The following is a 23,464-nucleotide window of genomic DNA, read 5'->3' as shown; positions in this document are numbered from 1 at the left end:
CCACTACCTCTAAAAGTTGGATCCTCAAAACCTTAACTTCAAAATCATTGTGATAAACAAAGCTAGCAATCTGTTCTGTCTCTGGGTTAGAAAAAGACATCCAAACAGACTGTGTACCCAAAAGGGTTCCCTATATGTATTTAGTGGTTGATTCTTTTTAACCTAGATAGGTATAAAACACACCAGAGTACATTTGAATGGTGTTACAGCTGTCAGTACTCGACAAGATTTTGGAGCAAATTGTATAACAAGGTGTTTGCAATTGTCTTCAGACTGAGCATTATAAATGCAGAAGTTCAGAGATGAGATCAAATTTAACAGAATTATAGTGTAATTATAGGAGATGCCCAAATATGAAAATGTTACTTTTAGGAGTAACTTTCAATCCAGTAATGACATTGTGCAAAACCCACATGATTGATTGTAGATTTTTTAAACTTGCATTTGCGTTAAAATAAACTAATTTTTATGGACTAATTTGTTTATACCTATCTAAACAAACACTGATAAGAATTAAGGCTTCTGCTATTGAAGAAGTTATGATATATTCAGTCATGACTATTATGTGTAGAGTTAAAAAATACATAATCAAATACAGAGGATTTCTGTTAGAATTAACTGTATGGGAGATTTGAATGATACTGCTATTCCAAAATCAGAAGGAGATCCAAAAGTCTCCCTCTAGAACCTGAAGTTCTCGTTTTAATTTCCAATATGATAATTTTAACTTCTAGTTTAATTGGTATATTTACTTTGAAACTCTTAGAAAATGTATGTGGCATTCAAAGTATAATTTGTGGTTGAATACATTACTTTTGGGGTTTTATATAGCATATAGTTTAAATCTCTATTTGAAATGCAGACTTCAGTTCATCTGATAGCACAATTAATGCTTATACAATGAAAAAAAGCTATTGTCATTTAAACTCTTCTTCCTCTGTGTTGTTAGCAACACCACAGAAGATTACAAACGAGAGCTGTTAAAAAGTCCAGCTCTTAGTTATGTGGCTTGATTATTTATCTGTCTTTCATTTTGCTTGACTAAGCAGGGCTTTGTTTTGTTTGGTTTTTTCCTTCTTAATTCATAATACCATGAAGATTTTATGTCAGTGAACTGTGTATCTCTAATATGCATAATATTTTAAAAGATATTTTGCTGGTTATTAGGTTAACTTGGAGATATTGTTCACACACACAGTTCTTAGAATGTTTATGTGTATACATGCTTAAGTAGCATTGAATTATTTTATGCTAAAGGTTCTATCATTTTCCTGAAGTGGATTTTTCAGGGTTCTTCTTGGTGTCAAAATATGAACATTTCACACACGTAAATTTCTGTAATATGGCCACTGTAAATAATAAGCACATATTATGATCTCCAAATAGTCATAGGAAACACTAGAAATCTAAAATTTTTGGCTATGACTTCATAAATATCATTTCTAGTATGTAATACCCATGGCACCATCTGTTATGATTTGGTGGTGGTGTGTAACAATTTGACTATTGTATGTTAGGTTCACTATTTACTCTATGGATATAGCAGTTAATTGGGAACTTCCGTAAGAGGAAGTAAGCATAGAAGAAAAATATCACAAGGCTTTCCATCCTCTGCAGATGCACAGGAGTTGTCAAAAGACAATGACAGGTCTGTTAGCTTGCATGACTTTATCTCCTGTTCAGTCTCCTCCATCTGCAAAACTTATTTTGACAAGAAGAGCCAAAGTTCAAGAGTGAGGAACAACAAATGACAGCAAGTGGTTTTATTGGGGGGAATCTGTCAGGCAAGGGGATAGTTACTTGAAAGAATCATGGTGAAGGACATTCTTTGTACCCAGAGGAAATGCTTCCTGTCTTAGTTTTAGCAAAAGACAGCAAATCTCTAGATAAGAATGATGTTGTATTTAAACCTTTTTATTTCCCATTTTTTCACTTACTTTGTAATATAAAAATCTGATTTCCTTATGTTATTCCTCTGGGTATCGATGCTCTGTGCATAGGCATGGCTGATCTCGGCCCAAGGGTCAGTTCAAGTCTGAAAACTAGACTGAAAACACAGTTTATGTGGTGGTGAGGGATAATCATACATAGAGCATCTTCCACAAAGATTGAAACCTGCTAATGACTGCTTAGAGTGGCCAGAAATGTCAGAGCAAGCCAGTAATATGTCAAGTAAACATCCTTTTTCTGTCTCCTTCTGGTGCAGTATTATTTGCTTTACAAAAACTGACTTCAGAATTCTCTCATACTAGATTTTATGAAAATGAGCAGTATGTTTTTTAAGCCAAAACATTTCTAATTCTATAATGCAAAAGGTCCCATTTTGATGAACTGCTTACAGTTCTACTTACAAACCACTGTGGGAATTGCAAACTTGTGTTTTGTTCTTCAGTAGCTAATTGCAAAGTAATGGTCCATGCTTAGTTATGTTGCTATATCAAAACTCTGAGGGATACAGAGCAAATCATTCTTTATTTTAATCTCTCTTCTATTTTGATTTGTCACTAGATTTTTATAGCAAAAGTTGCAAATTCTCAAACTATTTCAACATAATTAGTTCAAACACTCTTTCGTCATTCAAGTTTCTGCATAATTCTCTTGACCAGGTCATTTTAGAGTCTTACTGTTTTGAACTGGCATAGTCTGAAATAGTATCCAGCATAGCCACAAGTCTTGGCTGAGGGAGACTTCGTGTAAGCGGCACAAAATAAACACAGATGACTAAAATAGATATGTGCTGCAAATGGCTGAAAAGCTCTCAAGATGTTAGCCCAGCTAAGCCCATCTTAAACAGTCAGCAAAAGTGGCTTTCCCTGTTGATGTGGGCTTTTACTGAAAGCACACCAGAACTATACCAAATACATTTTTTAAAAATGTCCTTTAAATATGAAGGTTACCCTGGAGACTTTTTACATGGTGTTTGCCCTCTAATTTTTTTATATAGCAGGTGCTACTTCTTATAGTCTGTAGTTTTTAGCCAAACATTACAAGAGCAGGAAAACTGCATTTTACCCTCACTTGCCCTTTTTGCCCTCTGCATTCAAGCTGGTTCAACGTACACCTTTCCTAACAGCTCAACTTTAGGTTGTTCATTAGGACAAAGACACTATCATTCTTCAGAGATGCAGGGGAAAAGACTTGATGCACCTCCTAAGACACCAGGCCAAAAGAATAAGACACAGGGTTGGAGTGGCAGAGGATGAGACTGTACCTGAGTGCTCTTGCTCCACTGACTTGCATTTCCCTACCTTTTGCTGAATGCTCAAGGTGCTGGTGTTGCACAGGCTAAGGCCGCAAAATTGTATTACAGAATTCATGTACTGCCAATGGGTGTCATAACCTAGAGTCTCATTCTAGATCAAACAATGTAAAAGGAGACTATTTTCTAGACATGTTAAAAAAGAAAAAAGCTGTGAAAAGTGGTGTCCACTTGGGTCTATAAGGGGTTAGGAATCAGGACTTGTTGAACATGTCTGTCATTCTTTACATTTCCCATTCCTGAAGTTTGTAGTATGCTTGAAACTGCTGCTTCTTAACCAATATATATTTAGAAAATAAAAAAAAAAAGAAAATCTCAGTCACACCTCATGATCATCTCAAGGAATGCATAGTGTATTGCAAGCAATGTAAAAAATCATGCATTGGAAATTCTTTCAGCTTGGTATTCCAGAAGTAATTAATAGCTAGAACCTGTATTATGAATGGCTGAACTCTGATGATCAGAGATGTGTTATGGCCATCTCTTTGGAGGAAAAATGAGAAAATTGCACTTTTTCTCTCAGGCCTTATGTGGACGTAATCAACACTCAGAGCAAACTACTTATCTTTTGGAACTGCGAGTTCTAAGTTTTCCTCAAGGCTGTCTATGTGGGAGTATCTTTGTCTTTTGCTAATATGCATCATTTTGCAGAAGATACTCAACTGTTTAGTCAAAAAGCCTATGTGTATTTTGGTTTTACATTTTAGATATGTTTGCAAATGTCCTCTGGGGGGAAACGTATGTTGTTTGTGCACATTTTCAGATGCCTCTGTTTTATATTCTGCCTCATGTATTTGTTGTTTAGTATTGCACATAGTCTGAGATGCTGTGAGCTCCTTGATGGTCCTGATCATCACACAGTTTCATCTTCTTTTCACTGCTAATTCATTCTGCTTTGCATGCAGTAAAAGGAGGGTGTCATTGATATCACAGGTCAGCAAAATTATAAAATGAAGTATCAGTAAGTCAGGCAATTTCAGAAAAGTGAGGGAAGTGTGAAAAAGGAGGGTCGATATGACACTAAGGTGAAACAGCAATCCCAGAACAAATGGAAAAAATGAAGGGAAGAATGTGTTCCTGTCCAGATCACAGCTCCAGACTGCAGTGGGCCCTGTGACTTCTGAGGCATTCTCCTCCATAAAACGTCATGTCTTTCATTATGAAATTAATGTTCTCCTTCTGTCATAACTGGCTGATGATTCTGGGTCTTAAGAGTTGGTTTGTGATCTAGGAATATTCTGAAATGTAGCAACCATCCTTGTCTCTCATTTGTGATGGGAGAGAAAATTACTTGCCACCTCACAGGACCAGGCTCTATATTTTTATTGCAGACTGTTATTCTCTCCTTGTATGAACAATCATTTATTTTAATTCTGCATATACACATAGAAAATGAAGGAGTGGGGAAGGGAGTGTTCCCTTTTTCCTTGTTTGTACTTCTAAGAGAAGCTAGTGTAGTTTAAGACACAATTAAATTCCATCAGTATGCCATTCTTTTCCTCTTATTTCTCTTTGCCAGCTTATAGCAGAATAATGCATGTAGGTGTCATTTTTTGCATCTTTAAATCTGAACTCTTACAGATAATGCTACAATTCAGTTTGCAACCTGGCTTGTATTCAAGACTGGCATATCCTACCATAGCAATTTATTTATCATGTTGTTTACTAGATCATTTATATAGTTTGGAGAGAACAGACGTGGCTGCCAACAAAGCTTAAATAATGATTTCATTACCCAGAAGAATGAGAATGCAATCAGGAGTATGCCATTGTATTGTCATCTTCTGGCATCGTTAAGAGAGGAAAGCGGAGCTTCCAGCTGGTCTAAATGGCAAAAGAGTATTTTCACAAGGGATGATACTTTGCCCTCATTATCACATAAAATTTTCTATCAACAGTCTTTATGATTCCATTTTAAATTTACTTATATTCATGGAATAAATGACCGTTTCAAGCTAGTCATTTGTCCTTGCTTTCCTTCTTAACTATTCTTTTAATTCCCACCATTATCCATTTTTGCTCTCTTATCTTTGTACCTGTTTCATCTATTTCTCTCACGTATCTCTCTGGGCTTTCATCCATCACAACTTCTTGTATGGAGGTCTTTTCCTGATGTGTCTCATGAACTTAGTAATCTTTCATTTCTGTCTTTTCTGGGGGCTTATATCTGCTTTGAGCTGACTCAGAAGTTATTCTGAAATGTAGTTATTTATCCCTACATAAATAATATACTTTCATCTCATCTGTCATTCACACTAGGCTGCATTGATTATTGCACTTTGTTCCTGCCACTAGTCCTGCTGTTCTTGTTTCGTTATGTCTTTAGTACAACATTTCTAGAGTTGGAAAGTGCTTTTGGACAGGGATTATGCTGCCATTTCTCCTGAAAAATGACAAACTAGTGAGCTGTCTGATCATTGGTATCTTCCTGATATTTGTATGCTCTGTCCTTTCTTTTTTTTTAACTCTTAAATAATATATTTAACACTTCAGAAAAGATGTTCACACTGGATAGAAACCCTGAATCTTTTTTCAGGCAATATGCTGTTGACTTTAATTTTTAAAAAAATTGTCAGAGCAGAGATTGCAGGATCAGTCCCAGAGATTGTGAGACTGTTGAACTCTGGCACAGCAAACTCTGAAAACTCATCTGAAGAGTTTCACTAAAGTCCTCTGAAGAGAAGACAGAGTAATTGAAGCAAGAACAAGGTACTCTATAGGTAGACAAAGTCTGAATTTCTTCTCTATAGCAGGTATCTGTAATGAGTGGTGCAAAGTAGCTTAACTTCTTTCAAGGAAGACTGAAATGGTCCTGATGGCTGAGGTCCCTGTGTTGGAAAAACAAGTTCTCTGTTTAGCTAGATGAAGCTGTTTTCACTGGGCTTACTGTTTCACTTGGACTTCAGTGATTTTGTGGAGCAGCTAAAATGCAGTAAAAGTTCACACCCTGTTTTCACCACACAGTGGCATGTTTGTGTGCATATGAAAAAAAAACCAAACCAAACTTTGCTGGTGACTTCACAAAAGAGTTTTCGGAGGCCAAGAGCAGTGTCCCTTTACTGTGTTCATGTTTTGTTCTCAGATGAGGATTTTAAAAAGTGAAGCCTCTCATTGCTAAAAACTGTGCAGACTCCTGCCATAACATGGCATCTGTTGTAAGAGGAGCAGCAGGACACAGGTTTCAGGTGTGCTTGATGGGTGGATGCCGTTGATCCACAAGATGGCATGTTAAAACTGTCCTTGTCTCAAAGGAGCAGGATCTAAACACTGTTGTGTTAGTGTGAACTGGGGCTAAAAGCTGTGTATTTTGGAAAAGGAAAAGAAGGGAAGAACTGTTTCAAATTGGAACTACGAGCCATTTGAAATGTGCCCTTTTTATTTTTGCAATGCAAAATTTGAGTGTCATGGGGAAAGAGTGAGGGAGAGCCCTTTTCTCTTACCACTGGAAGTAACTTGGTATTGTGTTGAGTTTGCATTCACAGTATGTCAGTAAGTGGGCACTGATTTGCTGTGATTCAGCCACTTGTGCTTCTTCCAAAAACTTACGAGGGGTTTCATGGAAACCATATATTCCTATTGGCCAAGAGTTCTTGTGGTTTGGGGATTATTAATTTAAATTACTTTAACTTAGGTTATTCAAGACTTTAAATGTACTTGGAGGAAATGAAAGTTCACAGTTGTATTTTAAATAATTTACATTTATAATTAGTATTTTTACTTCTATTGTTTTCAAGTTCGTACTGTCTAAAACTGAAAATTCTTGATTCTTTTTAGCTCTCTTCTAGCTTTCATGCTATTTAAAATTCATGTTTACTTCATTTTGGACGATAAAAGATAAAGTAGTTCATTGTTTGGCTCACAAGCACTAAGCCATTTATTATATTTGAATGACAAACTGCACAGAGAAGGTTAAAATTCAGATATAATCCTTTTCATTTAAATGGAATGAAATAGTATAAATATTTCATTTTGTGACATTTTTCACTCTCTTCTTCTTTTGTTGAATATGCCCTGATGTTTAACTCGCCTGATTTCTGTGTTCTTTTTAAGGGTCTGTTTTAGAATATATGGAAAAAGATGAAAAGGCTGTTGCTGACTTTAGTAGATGTCAGATCAGACAGTCAGCTATTAGTCTTCCACTAAATTCACACTTTCAACGACACAAGGATCTCTGAAATATTAATAAAATCAAAGTCATTGTTAATAATATTGTCTTTAAGAGTTAACATATTAGAAGAATTACTTCTCATTTTTCTCATCAACTCTGTAGTGTTCCCAGTCTGAAAAACATTGAGTGTATTTGAAGTCTTTTTGAGGGTTTTGTTGAGAACAGGTAAAGTCTGGTTCAAGTTTTTACCATTATTCCACAAACTTTCATCCAAACTTCCCCTCCACATTGGATTAGAAAAATCTTAATACAAAGAACTATTTATTTCCAGTCCCTGATAATTGCTCTTTTTTCAATTACCTTACTATTGAAATGTTGCACATTCAGTTTTTCCCAAGAGTTGCTATGTTCCGTAAAGGGTGTAATTGTCAAAAGAGAGTTAACTGGGAGAAGGAACATTCTTGTTCCAGCAAAAGGCATTACCTTTCCAGCCATTCAATTTACGTAAGCGTTTCATACCTGTGCCAGAATCGTTTCTCGTCCTTTCCCTAAATGAGTGACCACAAGGAATCAGATTCATATTGGGTTACACAGTTAGGAACTTGTTGACCCGAGTGAATTAAGAACAACCTCTTTTTACTGCTGCTCGTTTTTCATGAGCTGCTGTTTTTCATCACAAGATGACAATATGCAGCCTCTCACTGAGCTGTTGAAAACAGATTTGTTACCTGGCTCAGACAGCCATCCTAGAGCTTTTAAAAAGTTGTATTTGGATAGAGTGTGACTTAGAATGAGGGATAACTGATACTGTGGCTAGAACACCCCCAGGCAGTGTTGTATGTCTAGGCAAACTAGACGAGATGCTTGTACAATGTTTCTGATCATATATCTGTTGCCCATTTTAATTCTGGTCATCCTTCTCTGCTGAATATGTGTAAATTGTGTTTTAAGTAGGGATTATGAATTAAGCCCCTCTCAGAATTAAACTCCTATACAAACAGAAGATAATTATGTTGCTGATCTCTTTAAAACATGGGTATAGCAATATCCAGTTTTCCCAGTTCGGAAATCTTTTGAATATTTCAAATGGATACTATTGCTGACATAAAACCTCCCCTTTGAAAATTACTTCCAAAGTTTTAAAATAAAATGAGCTTTTATATAAGAAGAGCAGGAAATATGCATAGTTTGATAGATTTTTTTTCCTTTAGTAAGATAAAGAGAAGCATTCTGCTTGAATTTCCATCAATGCTGTTTTTAACTAGAAACAAGGTTAAATCCAGCCTTCGCAGTTCCTTCCTAAGGGACTTCTTTGTAGTCTCAGTAAATTTGCTAGTAGATCTTAATATATTAATGAAAGAATTAGTGTGATCAATCTCCAATTAAATTTTTTCCTTTCTCAAATGTGTCAGTCATTGACACTCTTTATGACAAAAGAAGGTGCTTAGACTTTCCCAGATGTCTTCCTTCTTCAGTTCTTCATCTTTCCTTGATGTGTTTTGCATAATATGACTACATACATTAAATCAGTTATGCCAATACAAGGGGAAATGGGTTTTGGGGAAATGATTCATCTATTTCTTACATAAAGAGCATCATCTTTTCTTCTCTTTAACTGGTAATAAACAGATTAGCCAGTTGTGACAAAAAGTGTTGGGATTCATGACACAACTGTATCATAAAACCTGTGAAAAAGCAAATGTCATTTCTAACCAAGGCAGTGTAACAATTCTGTACCTTTAAAAACTTTTACTAATAATCCATGTAGTTTACCTACGCAGAGGACAGAATCTATTTCCATAGTACTGCAGATTAAATCTCATCTATTTAACATCTCTGATCCTGATAAAGAACGTGATGTTTGTCTTTATTTTTTGGCTCTGTCATCTGTAAAATAGCTGTACTGATTTGCAGATTAGCCAGTGTTGACTTTTCTTGCAGTTGGCAATTTTACCTAGTCTGTAAATCAAATAGTCATTACAGTTGCTAAAAATGTTTTAAATTTTACCCATCAGTAAAGAGAAAAACCAGTAAAATACCTATTAAAACCTGCTTTTAAAAAAAAGGTCCTGGGGGGAAAAAATACTAAGTTTAAATATGAAATATTAATTCAACTTCTTTGTGCATAACCGTTATCACAGTCTGATCATTTATTGTGATGTAATCACAGAGGATTTTAATGTTACTTGATCTAGATAACAATAAGAACTGTTATCTATATCTATCTATCTATCTATCCATTATGAATCCCAAAATATGTGTAGAGAGTATATCTGTAACAGCTCCTATAGCACTACAGATTTTTTTTTTTACTTGCATTTTGGAAGTTAGTCAATGGCTGAATTGGAAGCAATAACACTGCAGTCAGGTGATTTAAAGGTATTATGTAAATAGTGTTCAGAAACTGTCTCCATACCTGGGATTCTTCACATACCATAAGCCAAGTGTGATCCAGTGAAGGATCAGTTATACATGAACTTTTACTCTGACATTATATTAAATCATGATTTCAGTAAAAGCCGACCAAGACGTATTGTTAAGTGTCATGCTTTTCTTTTTCTCTGTTTTAGCTGAGACAATCCCAGTCGTACTGCACAGACACAGAATGCCTTCAGGAATGTGAGTAACTGTTCACATCAGATTCATAAAAGTAAAATAAACAGCAGTAATTAAAATACAGTCTGCCTGGTCTTTAAAATGCAGCAGTTGATTTAATGTTATAGGAACATATTACATTAAATCAAATACTACAGTAATAAAATTGATATGCTGAGGAGGTAATTTCTGAGGATCTGGGATGCAGATTAACATTTGTACATTGGAAGCAGCATTGATGGGAAGCCTGGAGGTATCAATTCACCAGCATAACCATTAATCAGGTCCCAAGTTTTACTGAATCTGATTGTTAGCCTCCAAATAGGATGGTTTGGGGAATGAGAGGGGAAAATATGGAGGGGGCTTTATTTGTCCTCCTCAGATTCAGAGCAGCCTAACCAGTGAAGACTAGATACTGAGCACAGACACACAGACACGTGTTCACAGCTGGGGCTGGGTGATGGACTGTCAGTACTGTGACCCCTCTACTCCACTGTGAGGAAGAGGAGGCACCCCACCAGCTCCGACTCATAAGCTGACATACACCATGACTGCATCTCTGCTGATTTGGTGCCCATGTAGTTAATGAAGCAGAGGGCTGATATGTACACTTCCTTGGGATTTGCTGTGAAATGCATCAAAAAACCTCTCCCAAACAGTGAGCAGTACTAGGGCAGTCAAACATTACCAGCACCTGCAGTGAAGCATAACTGTGTGGAGGTTATGCAGTAATGTAAGCATGCCCTGAGGCGTTGAGATACTCCCTGAGATGCTTTCCGTGAGCCAGAGGGAAGATTGTCAAATGTTTACAAATAAAAATAAAATGGATCTGGTTTTCCTATATCCTTTTACCAGTTGAGCATGTGAACTCACTCAGCTTGCATCAGGACTGCTGTAATGTTTAGAGGGAGCAGCAAGCACCTGAGCAGTGTTCCTGTAAGCAAGAGCTGCTGGTGCCTGTATCTATTACAGGTCTAGGGACAGTGCAGGCAAGGTTTCCAGCATCTTGGAGAGAGTGCATGCCTTCATTCACCCTCATGTTCCTCCCTCTTCACTCCCCTGTAAAATGTTTTTAGAGATAGGCATCCAGCTCAGACTTGCACTGGGCTCTGCCAGTGTGAAACAGTCCCAGATTCAGTGCCATGCTGGGCTGAAGGGGGAAAACTGAGCTGTCCCACATAACCCCTGAGAAAAAGACAGTGTGGTGCTCATGTGCTGTACAGTGCTGCTGGTTTGCTCTTTCTTTATGGGCTTTGCAAGTTACACTGTCTGTGACTTCCATCACTCCTCTTCCAAATAAACCTGTCAAAGGGCAGACTTTTTAGTCTCCCACACCTTAGACTTCTATGCCTTTTTTTAAATAATAGGCATGTAGGAGAGGGAAAGAGGCGGTTCATGGGAGGCAGAATATTTTCTATATTAGAAGGAGGCACAGACAGGGTGTGGATCTTTCTTTTGTCCATGGTCAAAACCAAGCAGTGGTAGGTCATTCTCACTCATGCCTTGAGAGTCTTGATCATCAGTATTCATGAAGCTTTTAGACTAAAGACTGTAAGTCTGTAGTAAGTTCTAATATGTATGGGCACAAAGCTTGTGGGATGGCTTTCACGTTACCAAGCTGTAGTATAGTCGGAATTTGAATGGCTTGCAACAAATAGTTTTCCATTCTGAGATTCTTGCAAACTGTCTGTGCAGATGCAAGCAATTTGGCAGCAATTGTTCCAAAGCAGTGGTTTGTTTCAAAAACCAGAGCAAAAATTATATAGTAAATCCTTTCCTATGTTATTATCTTGCCTTAAATTTAGTTCTAGCAAAGGTATTTTTCTGCTGATGCAATGACACTGCCTGCCTATTTGTCACATTATTTTGTGATGCTTCTGTGATGCTGTGCTTGTGACAGTCTGTAAGACCCTGGGAGTCAAAGGCAAAAATAAACAGATTGAGCCTGAAGAAGCTTTCTAGGATGTTTCAGAAACATATTCAAACAATTCTGAGCCAGTCTTCTGTCCATTGCTTCATCCTGTTTTTATGAGTTGTACAGTGATGAGCTTATGTTTGAGGTGGGTCTCCTCTTCCCTAGGTCCCACAGCTCCATTTCCTGTTATTTGCTGACTTTGATTCCTCATTTCAGAATCTTGATATGAACAAGTTTGTTTCACTCCCACCAATTTGCTCATTCCTGGCATTTGGTCTTTCTTCTCGAAGCACAGCTGGGAATGTTGTCATACACAGATTCTTAAGTTGCAAGGTTGTGGAATAACTGATGAGACGTATGTGGTTTTGTTTTGGGAGACGTAGGGCTGGGGTTCAGCCAATGTCACAGCAGCATCATGTGTTGTGCTGTTGCTACCAGCTGGAAATTCTCAGAAACACCCTCTGTTGATTCTTCCTGAGCATGCTTTGTTTTTTCAACCCTTGATTTCAGCTCATTTTAGGTTTTTTGGAGCCATATCAAGGCAGTAGTACCAGGTCTCCCTTACTCACTTTTTTATTATCTATAAATTCTTACTTATGGTTGTTGGCACCATTATGTCGTAGTGACGTCTCTGCAGAGTTTCCCAGGGTCAGGACTAGTGCTTTCTGATCTAGGTACAGGAAGATATGAGCACCACTTCAACAAGCATTTGGGCACTCTGCTTGATGGCTCTTCGTCTGCTGGTTCTCCATCAGAATATCTGCTGTGACATTAAAGCATGTGTTAGAGTCTGATGACCATTCCCTCAATTTCAGTGGGTGCCTTGCAGAAAAAAACCGCTGTAAGTTTTGAATAGGCAACACATTTAATATTCTGTTGGGATTGTTAATGCTCAGCAAATCAGAAGATCTTAGAGTTTTGTGGAGATACTTACAGCTTTTTACCAGCTAGGCTCGTAGTTCAATGCCTTAGAAAGCCTCGGGCAGCCTAGAGAGGCAGCACGGGCAATCTAGCATTTCAGTAGCTCTAAAAGCGGCAAACAGTAGCTGCAAAGCTGATACAACCAGCAGAAACAAAGAGGGAGAAATAGAGCTTCCAGCTTGCCTAATTCCTGCAATTAGAAGCTTTCAAACAGAAACAGAAACACACAGATGTTCCCAGAAAGGGTGCAAGCCAAAGAGGGCAGGCCCCCTCTTGTGCCCTTCTTTTTTTCGGAGAAGGGAAAGGGGGGAACTGGGGGCGGACCCGGGGTGGCCGGCCAATCAGACACTGCTGAAGAGTTTGAGTTACATTTGGGTTTGCCCCTGCTTGGAACAAAGGAGTTCAGAGCACATGGCAGAGGCAAGTGTCTTGGGGAGGGGGAAGGGAAGCTCGGAACAGGCAGCAACAGAGTTTGCCTTGAAATGAGGAAAAAGAGTGATAATTCTTTTCTGAATTCTGTCTAATGCAAGTGGAGCACAGGAGTTCTCTGACATCTGGCAGTTGCAACATCAGCGGTTCACCCAGCCTAGGGAGGATCCCAGCTGGTACTGATCTACTCTGATGGCTCATGGTCCTTCACAGTCAGCCTTCCGTGTCAAAGGAAATGAGGGGCTACTGCCTGAGTTTTTTCTGTGTTCTAGCAATTCCCAGATGTTGTGACCTCCATTTACCACATTCATATTTTCAGCACTATTCTCAGTGTTCTGTTAGGTTGTAATGTGGTCAGAGATGACTGTCTCAGATGTTGTCTACTCTACTTCCAAATTTTTATGCAATTTAAAATGAATACATATCTGTGATTCATCTTGAGTTGTACTCATCTAGGGCAGTCACAGCAGCCTAACCAAACAGCATGAAATATCTGCCAACTCTTTCCTCCCTTTTCTGGGAATTCCCTTCTCCCTGCCTCTGCTCAAGTCCTTTTCGGCTTTCTTCAGGTTCCTTATCCCTGCCTTTGAGAGTGTCAGCTTGCAGGCATTATCTGCTGAAGGTCCCAAGGGTTCTTTGTCTTCCTTGATGATTCACTTCTAAAATACCTCTCTCCATACAGTTTCATGCCTTTCCTTCACAGAACAAGCAAGGCTTTAAGCACTGTGAAAAGAAGACACACAAGTCAGAGAGCATGATTTTGCCTTTCCACATGCAGATATTTAACAGTTTTTACCAGGGTCAATCTGTTTGTAGTCCAAAAGAAGGTATTTCTACCGTGAGAGGGCAGACAAAAAGCACCACATGGAATACACTTTTACAGTAAAAGAAATGAAATCTCTCCTTTCTTTAGAGTACAGCCTCACTCTGAAGGAAAAACTGCACTTTAGGAGGAGAACTAAGTTCATGTAAGGGTATTAACATGGGCACTTAATAGTTTTAATATTGTATTATTGAGATTTCAGTTGCACCATGAGGAAGTGTTTGACCTTTTATCTTTAAAAACTGTTTTTACCAAACTCATAATTTTAATAGCTTTGACTGCCTTCTAGGACCTCAAATGAATCTGCAAACATCTGTCACAAAAGATTTTTTTTTTCCCCTTCCCATTTTTCTCTGAGAGAAGACTAGTTTGCGTGGCGTAGTCTCTGATTCCGTGGGAAAAAGCAAGTCCAAAAACTGTATTTCCTACATGAAGCAACAGATAGGATTCACCATAGTCATTAATACCCATGGGAGCTAATCTCACAATCTCAGACCAGCTCCTCATAAAGCTTTCTTTGCACAGAGATAATTCAGCCATGCTGTAAAAAAAACTAAATTCCAGGTAACCACAGGGCCAGAACTGCTCACAGGCATCATTCAGAAGTGTGTGGATATATATGTATGCCAAACCCAGGATACCAGATACTCTGAAAATAAAGACCTTGGGCTGGATTCAGTGTTGCGTCGAAAGGTAGGTTAGAGACTGTATGTCATGTCACTTAGTGCCATGGGAATATGTACTGTTACATTCTGTACTAGTTGGTGTCTCCTGGGCACTGGAGATTAATAACCAGATCCATCCATCAAAATGCGTGGTAGCAGGATCATTGATCATTCATCTCAGACCAGGACAATCTTCTCTCCATTTGGAAATATTAGGAAATACCATCCACAGGGGCTCTTAGAGGATAACCTTTATTCTTCAAGGAATCAAAACATCACTTCTAAATTACCTGCAAAAAAAAATACCAGTTATAGATAAAGGCACTGTGGCTGTGAACTCTTAAAAACAAGATTTTTTTTTTTCTTCTGCCCATCACAATGAATTCCATTCTGCTTGGTTTTAGCTTCACTCAACTGTTCTTTATCCATAAGATGGTTTTATCAGATTATTTTATGATCTCAGGGATGGAGGTCTTTGTAGCAAGATTGTTGTCTCCTACATATAACTGCTTCCAGTAGCTGAAATGGCTTCGTCTGTTCTCTTGATTTGTGATGCAAAGTTTTGAAAAGTTGGATTCACCCCAGCTTTGTGAAACATTGCTTATCCTCTTCTCCATAAGAGATTAAAGTAACAGATTCTGAAATATCTCACGTCCTTATTAAAGCACACAGTCATTTTTGAGAGATGTGGGTTTAACGGTTCTTGAAAAGTGTAATCATGGTTGTGTCTGAGTGTCTGGCATGCCTTGAGTAGGTAGTGCAGGGCCAGTTGGATCAGCTATTGTCTTGCTTAACATAGTTCAGAACGTGTTTCAGCACGTTTGGTTCCATCTGAACCATCTTACAATGCAGGCTGGAAAAAACTGTCTCTTGCAATGAACACCTGTGGTTTCCCTCTGCGGTCCCTTCTGCTCCCTTCCCTGACCTGTAGCGTGTCCTGATCTGGCATCATTTGATTACACCAACTTTTGTTTAACCACAGACCCTAAGTGCACTAATGTTCACCAAAAATTTCACATGGCAGTTGGACAAATCCATTTCTCTGTATTCTATGGGGAGTTCTGACTAACAAGTCATCTAAATTTTCAGTCTTCTACCAAACATATTCGCCAAAGCAAGCACCTAAGGCCTTCTTACTTGTTGCTGAAGGTAGTCTCAGAGTGGCCATTAGTGTTGTCTGGAAGCCCCAAAATAAAGCAGTTGTTCTTTTCTTGCCAAATTATATGCTAGACTCCTGGACTGCATATATAAAGATTTTCCAAGATTTAAAATATTGATATATATGCTGCTGATAATAATAATATTTGGTCAACAAAACTGAAGGTCTAAAGTCTTACCTTCACAATTCCATATGCTTTCAAAATGAAATGTGTAAGAGTTTAGTGAATTAAAGGCTGTAGCATTCTTATTTATTTTCTGTGCACTATGCCTTCTCCTCATACAGAAAGCCTGTTATTCACTCAGATTTTCAAAATAATTCTCACTTAATAGCATCCCTGCTTGGCTCTGTGGGGTCCCGCGTGCACCCACAGCCGCACGGGTGGGTTCAGTATTACAGTCAGTAGCAAAGAGTCGAGAAGGGCATTTGGGTGCGTTCCGGCAGGAGCATTTATTGCTGCTACACTGTCAAAGGTTGCAGAGGCAAATACCAACATGATCCCAAAGCCCACAGCTTTATCTGGGGGCGGGGAAAAGGCGGGACTAGGGAACGGGGACCAATGGAGAAGCTTTGGGGGAGTGACGAGAGGTGGAGGCCAACAGCCAACTGGGGAATCCAAACTGGGATAGATTAACATAACAGAACAATGCATCCTGGGAGAAGCCTGTTTGGTCACCCTAACATAAAGTGGTTCTTGTGGTACTAGGGACTTGTCTTACAGAAAACTCTCTGTCCCTTGTGATGTATGTTCACTGGCCACCATACTCACTTGTAATTGCACATAATTCTAATCATAAAATTCCTCTATATTAGCAACTTCTCGAGCTTTGAAATGTCTATATTTCGGACATTTAAAAGGCAAAAGCAGTCTCATTTGCTCATACATGTTAATGGTAGTGTTTGTACTGTGAGAAGCATGAACTTCTATAATGCATGGGGTTTTTTGTTCTTTGACATTTTTGAGTGCATGTGATGTCAGTAAAGGACATCAGTCCAACAGCCCCAACTCAGGAAGCCTTATTCCCAGAGCATCAATGTGGAGAATGGCATAGCTGTAAGCTTCCCTGCAGGGCTCTTCTGCTGTGTTATGAACAAATCCTTTCCATGGAAGAGCCTCTGTTAGCAATGCTACCCAGGATGGCAACAATGAGGGTGGTTCTGTGGTATCAGCATTAATCTTCAAAGAAATGATTCCAGCAGGTATAAGTTATCAAGTAAATGTTAAATAAGAACAATCCAACCAGTGCTGAATCCAGACTTGGCTCCATAATCAGGTGATCCACATAAGACAACTGGAAAATATGACAGATATAAGTATCTCTGTGGAATTTTCTGGATGTTAAAATTTTCATCTTGAGTAATAAAGTGAACATTTTTTCTCTTTCTGAACGTTATTTATTATTATATTAGCTTTGTACTAATTGCTCTGTATTAATTGAACATCTAGATCATTAATGAAGATGTTAGGCCTTTAGACACTATGATAAATGGATTCATGTAAGTACCATAGGTAATTAGCGATACATGGGTTTACACTTCAGCTGACAAGATTAGTTACTGTTTGATTACTTGAAATTATGTTTCAGAGGAGAAAAGTTGTTTTAAAATGTGTATTTGCAAGAGTTTCTTGATCCATACAGATCAACCAGCCATTTCCAGCCTGAGGGTATTTCCTTAAATTTACTTCCGCGTGTTGATGTTTCAGGTATTCTGTATGGAAATTTGGTGTAAAATTTTTATATTGTGTTCCTGGGCTTCACTTCGTAATGTATCTCTGCAGCAGTTTTTCCCCTGCTGGCAGATATGTTGCTAGCAGAAATACCACATGACCCAGATGATCAGTCATGGAGATCTGGCATATTGACACTGAAACATCTTTAAACAAACTCTCAAGAAATAACTTAGAGTAGTCAAGAAATTGATTACCATTAGTTTGCTCCTTCTTGCTAGAATTAGCATGTTGTCTCTGTAAGGCCTAACAATGGAGCTTAAGCTTTCATCAGTTTAGCCTTATTCTTTTGTTTGTTTGAGGCAAAAAACAAAGACCAGTGTATGTATGGGGGGGTTTCCTACATAAATATATTTTGCACCAAGTTTGATTTCTTAAAAATCAGGTTTGATATCTTAAAATGTGAAGAGTATGTTTATCATCTCCAGTTCCTTAGGAGTTAATATGAACTAAGAAATATTCATGATAATTCTGAGAATGCCAGTGAAATATTATGAAATAGATGATTCTCTTTTCAAATGGATAAGAAATGTGATAAAAAACCGTATTACTGTCTCAAAGCCAAAATGAGGGACTAATCAGAACACTCCATTGAAAAATATTTCTGGGATTTTTTCTGAGATTGAATTTTTGTTTTCACTTGGCGAAAAGAACTCTGCTGTTACTCTATTATAACTTGAGTTTTCCTTGTCTGTAGTGCCAGGACCAAACTCCTCCGGTGACAATGGCATCAGCTTTGCCATGATAATGATGGCCTGGGTGGTGATTGCACTTGTCTTGTTCTTACTGAGACCTAGTAATCTAAGAGGATCAAACACAGCCGGAAAGCCAACCAGCCAACACAATGTAAGTGCATCTTCAAGTGCCCTGCAGGGAGATTCTATAATAACTTAAATCTATTTTGGTTTAATACAGACTTTCTCAAAGTAATTTTTTTCTTCTATTTTTTTCCCTATATTTTCTTGGAACTCCATTGAAAATTAGACTGAGTTAAACCAAAGTGAAAGTAGAATCATGAAGGTTGTAAGTGTGAGGCCTGCTGTGGGATGGAGCAGTTACAGGTGACTAAGTATGGGCCATAATGTCCTCTGGACATTGTCAGTCCCTGGTTGAAACTGCCTCCTGCCTTTTTAGGTGAAAGGGGACAAGCACAGCTTTAAGAGAAGTCAGTAAACAAAATTACAGCATGATACTGAGAACGGTGATCTCTGTCCTAGATGTGGGATTATGGAAAAATCTCAATCAATACAGGAAAAAGTATAGTTTTTTGATGCTCATTTACTCTAATCATTTAAGAGATATTGAAAAGCTATAAAAGAAAACACAATGTAATGCTTCTGAGTTCTTTCATTGCTAAAACCTCATATGTGAAGCACTGTTTCTAATTCTGTACCTGCTTTTTTTTAATCTTTTCTTTCTTTCTTCTCCCAAGGGACAAGAACCACCAGCCCCACCAGTAGACTAGAGCATTCAGTATTGGAAAAGTTCAGCAGCTAAAACGTTGCACGACCAAATGAACGAAGTGACCAGATTACTCCTAAACCTCACTCAATACGCTTTTGTTTTCTCATTTATATAGAGCAGAATTATCATTCAGCAGTAATTTTCATGAACTGCTTTTAGTGACTTCAATTTTAAGTTAATTTTTGCTTTGTATATTGTTACAATTCCTATTACATTGTAATTTGAATAATGGTAAGGCATTGCAGGGGTTTTTTGGTTGTTGCTGTTACTGTGGACATTCCACTCAGTCTCTTTCTGTTACAGTGATCTTAATTTCTTTGCTGTGATTTCTGATATGCATTGAAAGAAAAAGAAAATCCCACTCCATCTATAATAATGGAAGGTTACTGACCTTTCTTCAGATTAATTCATATTTCTTCTCCAGTATGATTTTGAGAGTTGTATTATGGTTGGAAGTATTAACTTAGTTATGTGCTGAAAAACAGAAATTGTTTTATATTTGCCCTGGGTTCAGAGCAGCTTTTATTCTGGTCTTTGGACCACTAACACAGTTTTCAGGGTTGCTGGCAAAAGCATGGATTGTCCACTAGAATTGTACTCTGTGTGTGTGCGTGCACATGTAAGTGAATATGACGATTGCCACTGTCAAAGCTTTGATTTATATATTGGGAACTTTGTACAAAAGATTATACCACCAAAAAAGAAGTTAATTTAGCCTTGTTCATTAATAAATTGTATGTCTTATTCAATATGTTGTCAAAAAAACATATTCGAAACCCAGATGTGCTTACTTATAGACTTTATCAAAAGAGAAATTTAGTAAGAAAAACTTGCTAGAATTTTCTGTCCTGGTATACTCTTTTCGTAATTGGTACCTTAAGTTTTTGGCTATGATGTAATGTATATTGGACAGGATGAAGTCATACCAAGAAGTTACCGTGGTTATCAACTTTTGGTATACAACATGTATTGGATTATTCAGGTTTATTCACCTGTATGTTATCAGCAATTCTTAACATTTCATCCTTATCTACTAGTTGTAATTGTAGAATAACAAACTTGCAGGTGACTACATATGGCATGTCTCCTCCCTCTAATATTTGTGTGTATGTGTGGTATGTTTAAGTGTGTGTATGTGTGGCTATGCACGCACCTGTGCACATCTCCCATTATGGCAAATGGGAATTACTTTTTTATGTACATTAATTTAAGAACATTTTAAAGATGTACAGAAAAGCAACACTGTATATTTTTCTTGTTCAATTTGAAAAATTGATGAGAATAATGTAAAGAACATTTTTATGTTACCAACATGAAGCTTCTTTTGTTAAAGGTCAGTAGAACAGACATACGGGAATTCAAAGCCTTACTGTATGAACCTTTATTTCATGAGGACTTTAGTTATGGAGATGAAGGAACTAACTGTTAAAGTTCAAAAAGGTTTGTGTTAACGGGCTCTAACAAAAATCTCACATCAGATCCCATGGTTGACAGACGCAGCATTTTGCTCTTCAGGGTAAATGGTGAGCCAGCTAAGCCTCCTTGGAAAGGTACAGTGTAGACCTGAAGAAAGGCTTCTGTAATTTGATGTAATTGACCTTTGAATTTCTATGGAATAGTATGCTCCCAAGCATGGGAGCATGTGTAAAAAAATCAAATTTAAAAAAAAAAAAGAAGAAGAAGAAGATTGGGCCAGGTGCTCTCAGTGACATCAGTGCAGTGCCAGGTAAAGCAATGAAACTACAGGAGAGAAGCTGAGAGAATTTGTCCCATTACATCTAATAATGTACAGGCCACAAACACTGTGTAAAGATGTCACTGGGACAAGCACTCTGCCTGGGCTTGCTTTTTGCCTTCCATGTACATTTATGTTTGGGATACCGTTCAGAACAAGTAATACAACATCATTTTGTTGAACCCACAAGGAAACATATATAATCTCCCACACTGACCTTTTTTCTCCAAGGATTTTTGGCCAGAATTCTTCACTAGTGGAGGCATGAAACAAGCTTCCAATTGATTAAAAAGCCAGCTGAAACAGGCTTCTATTCAGACAGAGCACTACTCCTCATCCTGTTGGAAGTTGGTGAGATTTACAGGAGCACTTTCACTTGTGAGGAGCAGTCTCACTTAAATGTCTGTTTATGTATTTATGAAACTTACCATGTGCACCCAGCTCTAAGAGTCTTGGCAAATGAACTTTTTGTTCAGAGGAATGTTGTGGTTTACCTATAAATGAACTGTCTTTGCTTGAAATTCCTCTAATTGTCCCTGTGATTTTATACATGTATGCTTTCCTCATGTAAATTGCTATTTTAAATTTTCTATGTAAAAGAAAAAAACATCGGAAATATTTTATTGTAAAATGTTTTACTAAAGAGCCAGGCCGCTATCCCACATCAAAATGTATGCTTTTTAAATTCAGATACTCTCTCCAAGATATAACCTTCAGATTAGCACTATTAATTAAAATAAAAGTAACTAACCATAGGACTGTATTTTGCCACTCTTATTTGTGTTAAATAGTGCCTTACTCATCAAGTAGTTGCACTGAAGTTTGTGGAACTACTCTGAGATAATGTACTAGTAGCAGCTTTAGTAAGGGTGGCAGAAATCTGGCCTTTAGTGATGTAATTTGTGATTAAATAATTGTATCATGGTTACAGATGTTTATGGTAAATTTTGAGGTGTGGAAGAGATTAGTGGTATGCGAAGCTCCAGGATATGATCCTTTCTGTAGTGATGGTTTTAAGCTTGGTTAGTAAGAGATGCAAGTCATAGCAACTTGGGAAATAGGGAGGGAATTTTACAATTATACCTTAACTTTGTTAAAACAATAGTCTTTTTAGAGTCTGCTTAACACAATTACTATACTCTGAAAGGAGAAGTCATATGTATTCATGCACTGTCTGCAGATCACTTAGCCTTGTAATATTCATGATTGAAAAAGGAAGAGTGATGATGTCATGTACTTGATGTAAATCGGTGGTTTAAAATATCTGAATATGCCAAACAAAAAATCATCTGTGCCATTTGCAGTTTCCTAGTAATCTTTTACTGAGTACTTGGATTGGGATAAAGGGCTTGTACTATGCACTTTTTATTGACTTAACAAAATAAATAGCAATCATTAGTAAACTTTTGTCTCTGTCTTTTAGTTTTTTATAAGATACAGGACTGCACCAACCTATCAATTTCTAAGGTAATTTGAAATCATCTAAAAATAAATGTCAGTAAAAATAGTGTGTCACCTATGTAACTTTTAAAATGTAAATTCTAACTTTTCAAATGGACACTTGTCTTCTGTATGTATCTCACACAAGTCAGAACAAATAAAAAGCAGTTTCCAAGGTCTCTGCCTTTTGCTCTTCAAAGTAGTTAGGCAACCTAGGAAGTCAGAAATAATACAGTAAGAAAAGTAGTGACAAATATGCTGATTATGTTACTTTGTTTTAGATCAAATCCTACTATTTTTGGATTTGCAGTCTATTTTCTAGTTCTAGATCTTGGCAGTGTTGGACCCAGAGCTGCTCTGAGGTAGGAAGATGCTGCAATGGATCTAAGACAGCACGTAGGAGTAGTAGAGACCTGCTGCTTCCTTACTGTTCCCATGAAGTGCAGCACTCTTCTTCCTCCAGAAACAGCACAAAATTCTGAGCACTGCCTCAACAGCAACTCTGATGCCTTGTTAGGGATTCCTGTGTTAATCTGAGAAAGAAAAGGAGAACCAGGGTTTAAAATAATACACAGCTATCCAGAGATAGTGGCAATAAATACCAGAGAATCAGAAACAAAATCCGAATAAAATAAGAAGAACAACAACAGCAAGTAACAAATGTTTTAGGCACTTGAGGTGATCTAGAAAGTACAAGATCTTAATCAGCAATCAACAGTCATTAATGTCTGCTTATCAAGATTTACCGTTTTACTCAGACATGAGATTATAAATAACCCCTAAAACTAAAGTTAAACTTCTAAGTACACTTGTTGAAATGCTTGCCAAGGATGCAAATGCCTTGAGAAAGCAATGCAGAAAGGAAATTGCCACAAATCTAAATTCACATTGTTGAATGGGTCTGTACAAGGCCTCGCTGTTCAAGATCACCATATAATTTGAGATTACTCTGCCCCAAAGCCTGAAAAAAAATTATCCTATCTAGAATGTTTGGGAAAAATACACCAAATCCTTGCAGCAAAATATTGCATTAAGTGGATCCCTTGCAAAAATGGACTACTTAAATCCTTTTCTCCTTCTCCTTAGTTGTTCAGTATCAGGCAATGGCCTACAGTGCCATTCACTGCGGAGATCTGGACCTTGGGGTGGGGGAAGAGGCAGAATATTCCATACTGAACCACATCCTCACTTGTAAAACAACAAAACTCTTACCAACAGCAAC

General features: G+C 37.7%; 1 protein-coding gene across 3 annotated transcripts in view; it reads left to right on the top strand.

Annotated features, from left to right (window-relative positions):
• The window catches only part of SMIM14 (small integral membrane protein 14), a 55,260-nt gene extending 32,841 nt beyond the window's left edge, over window positions 1-22,419 (top strand). For 2 of the 3 annotated variants that reach the window (XM_032108659.1, XM_032108660.1), the window contains exons 3-5: window positions 9,938-9,986; window positions 18,301-18,449; window positions 19,036-22,419. In XM_032108659.1, coding sequence (XP_031964550.1) covers window positions 9,938-9,986; window positions 18,301-18,449; window positions 19,036-19,068 — 231 coding nt within the window. In that variant the 3' untranslated portion in view covers window positions 19,069-22,419. Of the gene's footprint in view, window positions 1-9,937; window positions 9,987-18,300; window positions 18,450-19,035 lie in introns of those variants that run through there. The other variant, XM_032108661.1, reaches the window with a different exon arrangement.
• Window positions 22,420-23,464: the final 1,045 nt, after the last annotated feature.

Source organism: Corvus moneduloides, chromosome 5, assembly GCF_009650955.1.
Source record: "Corvus moneduloides isolate bCorMon1 chromosome 5, bCorMon1.pri, whole genome shotgun sequence".
Taxonomy (NCBI): domain Eukaryota; kingdom Metazoa; phylum Chordata; class Aves; order Passeriformes; family Corvidae; genus Corvus; species Corvus moneduloides.
The sequence above is the reverse complement of the archived record's forward strand: the minus strand, read 5'-3'. Positions and strand labels throughout refer to the sequence as shown.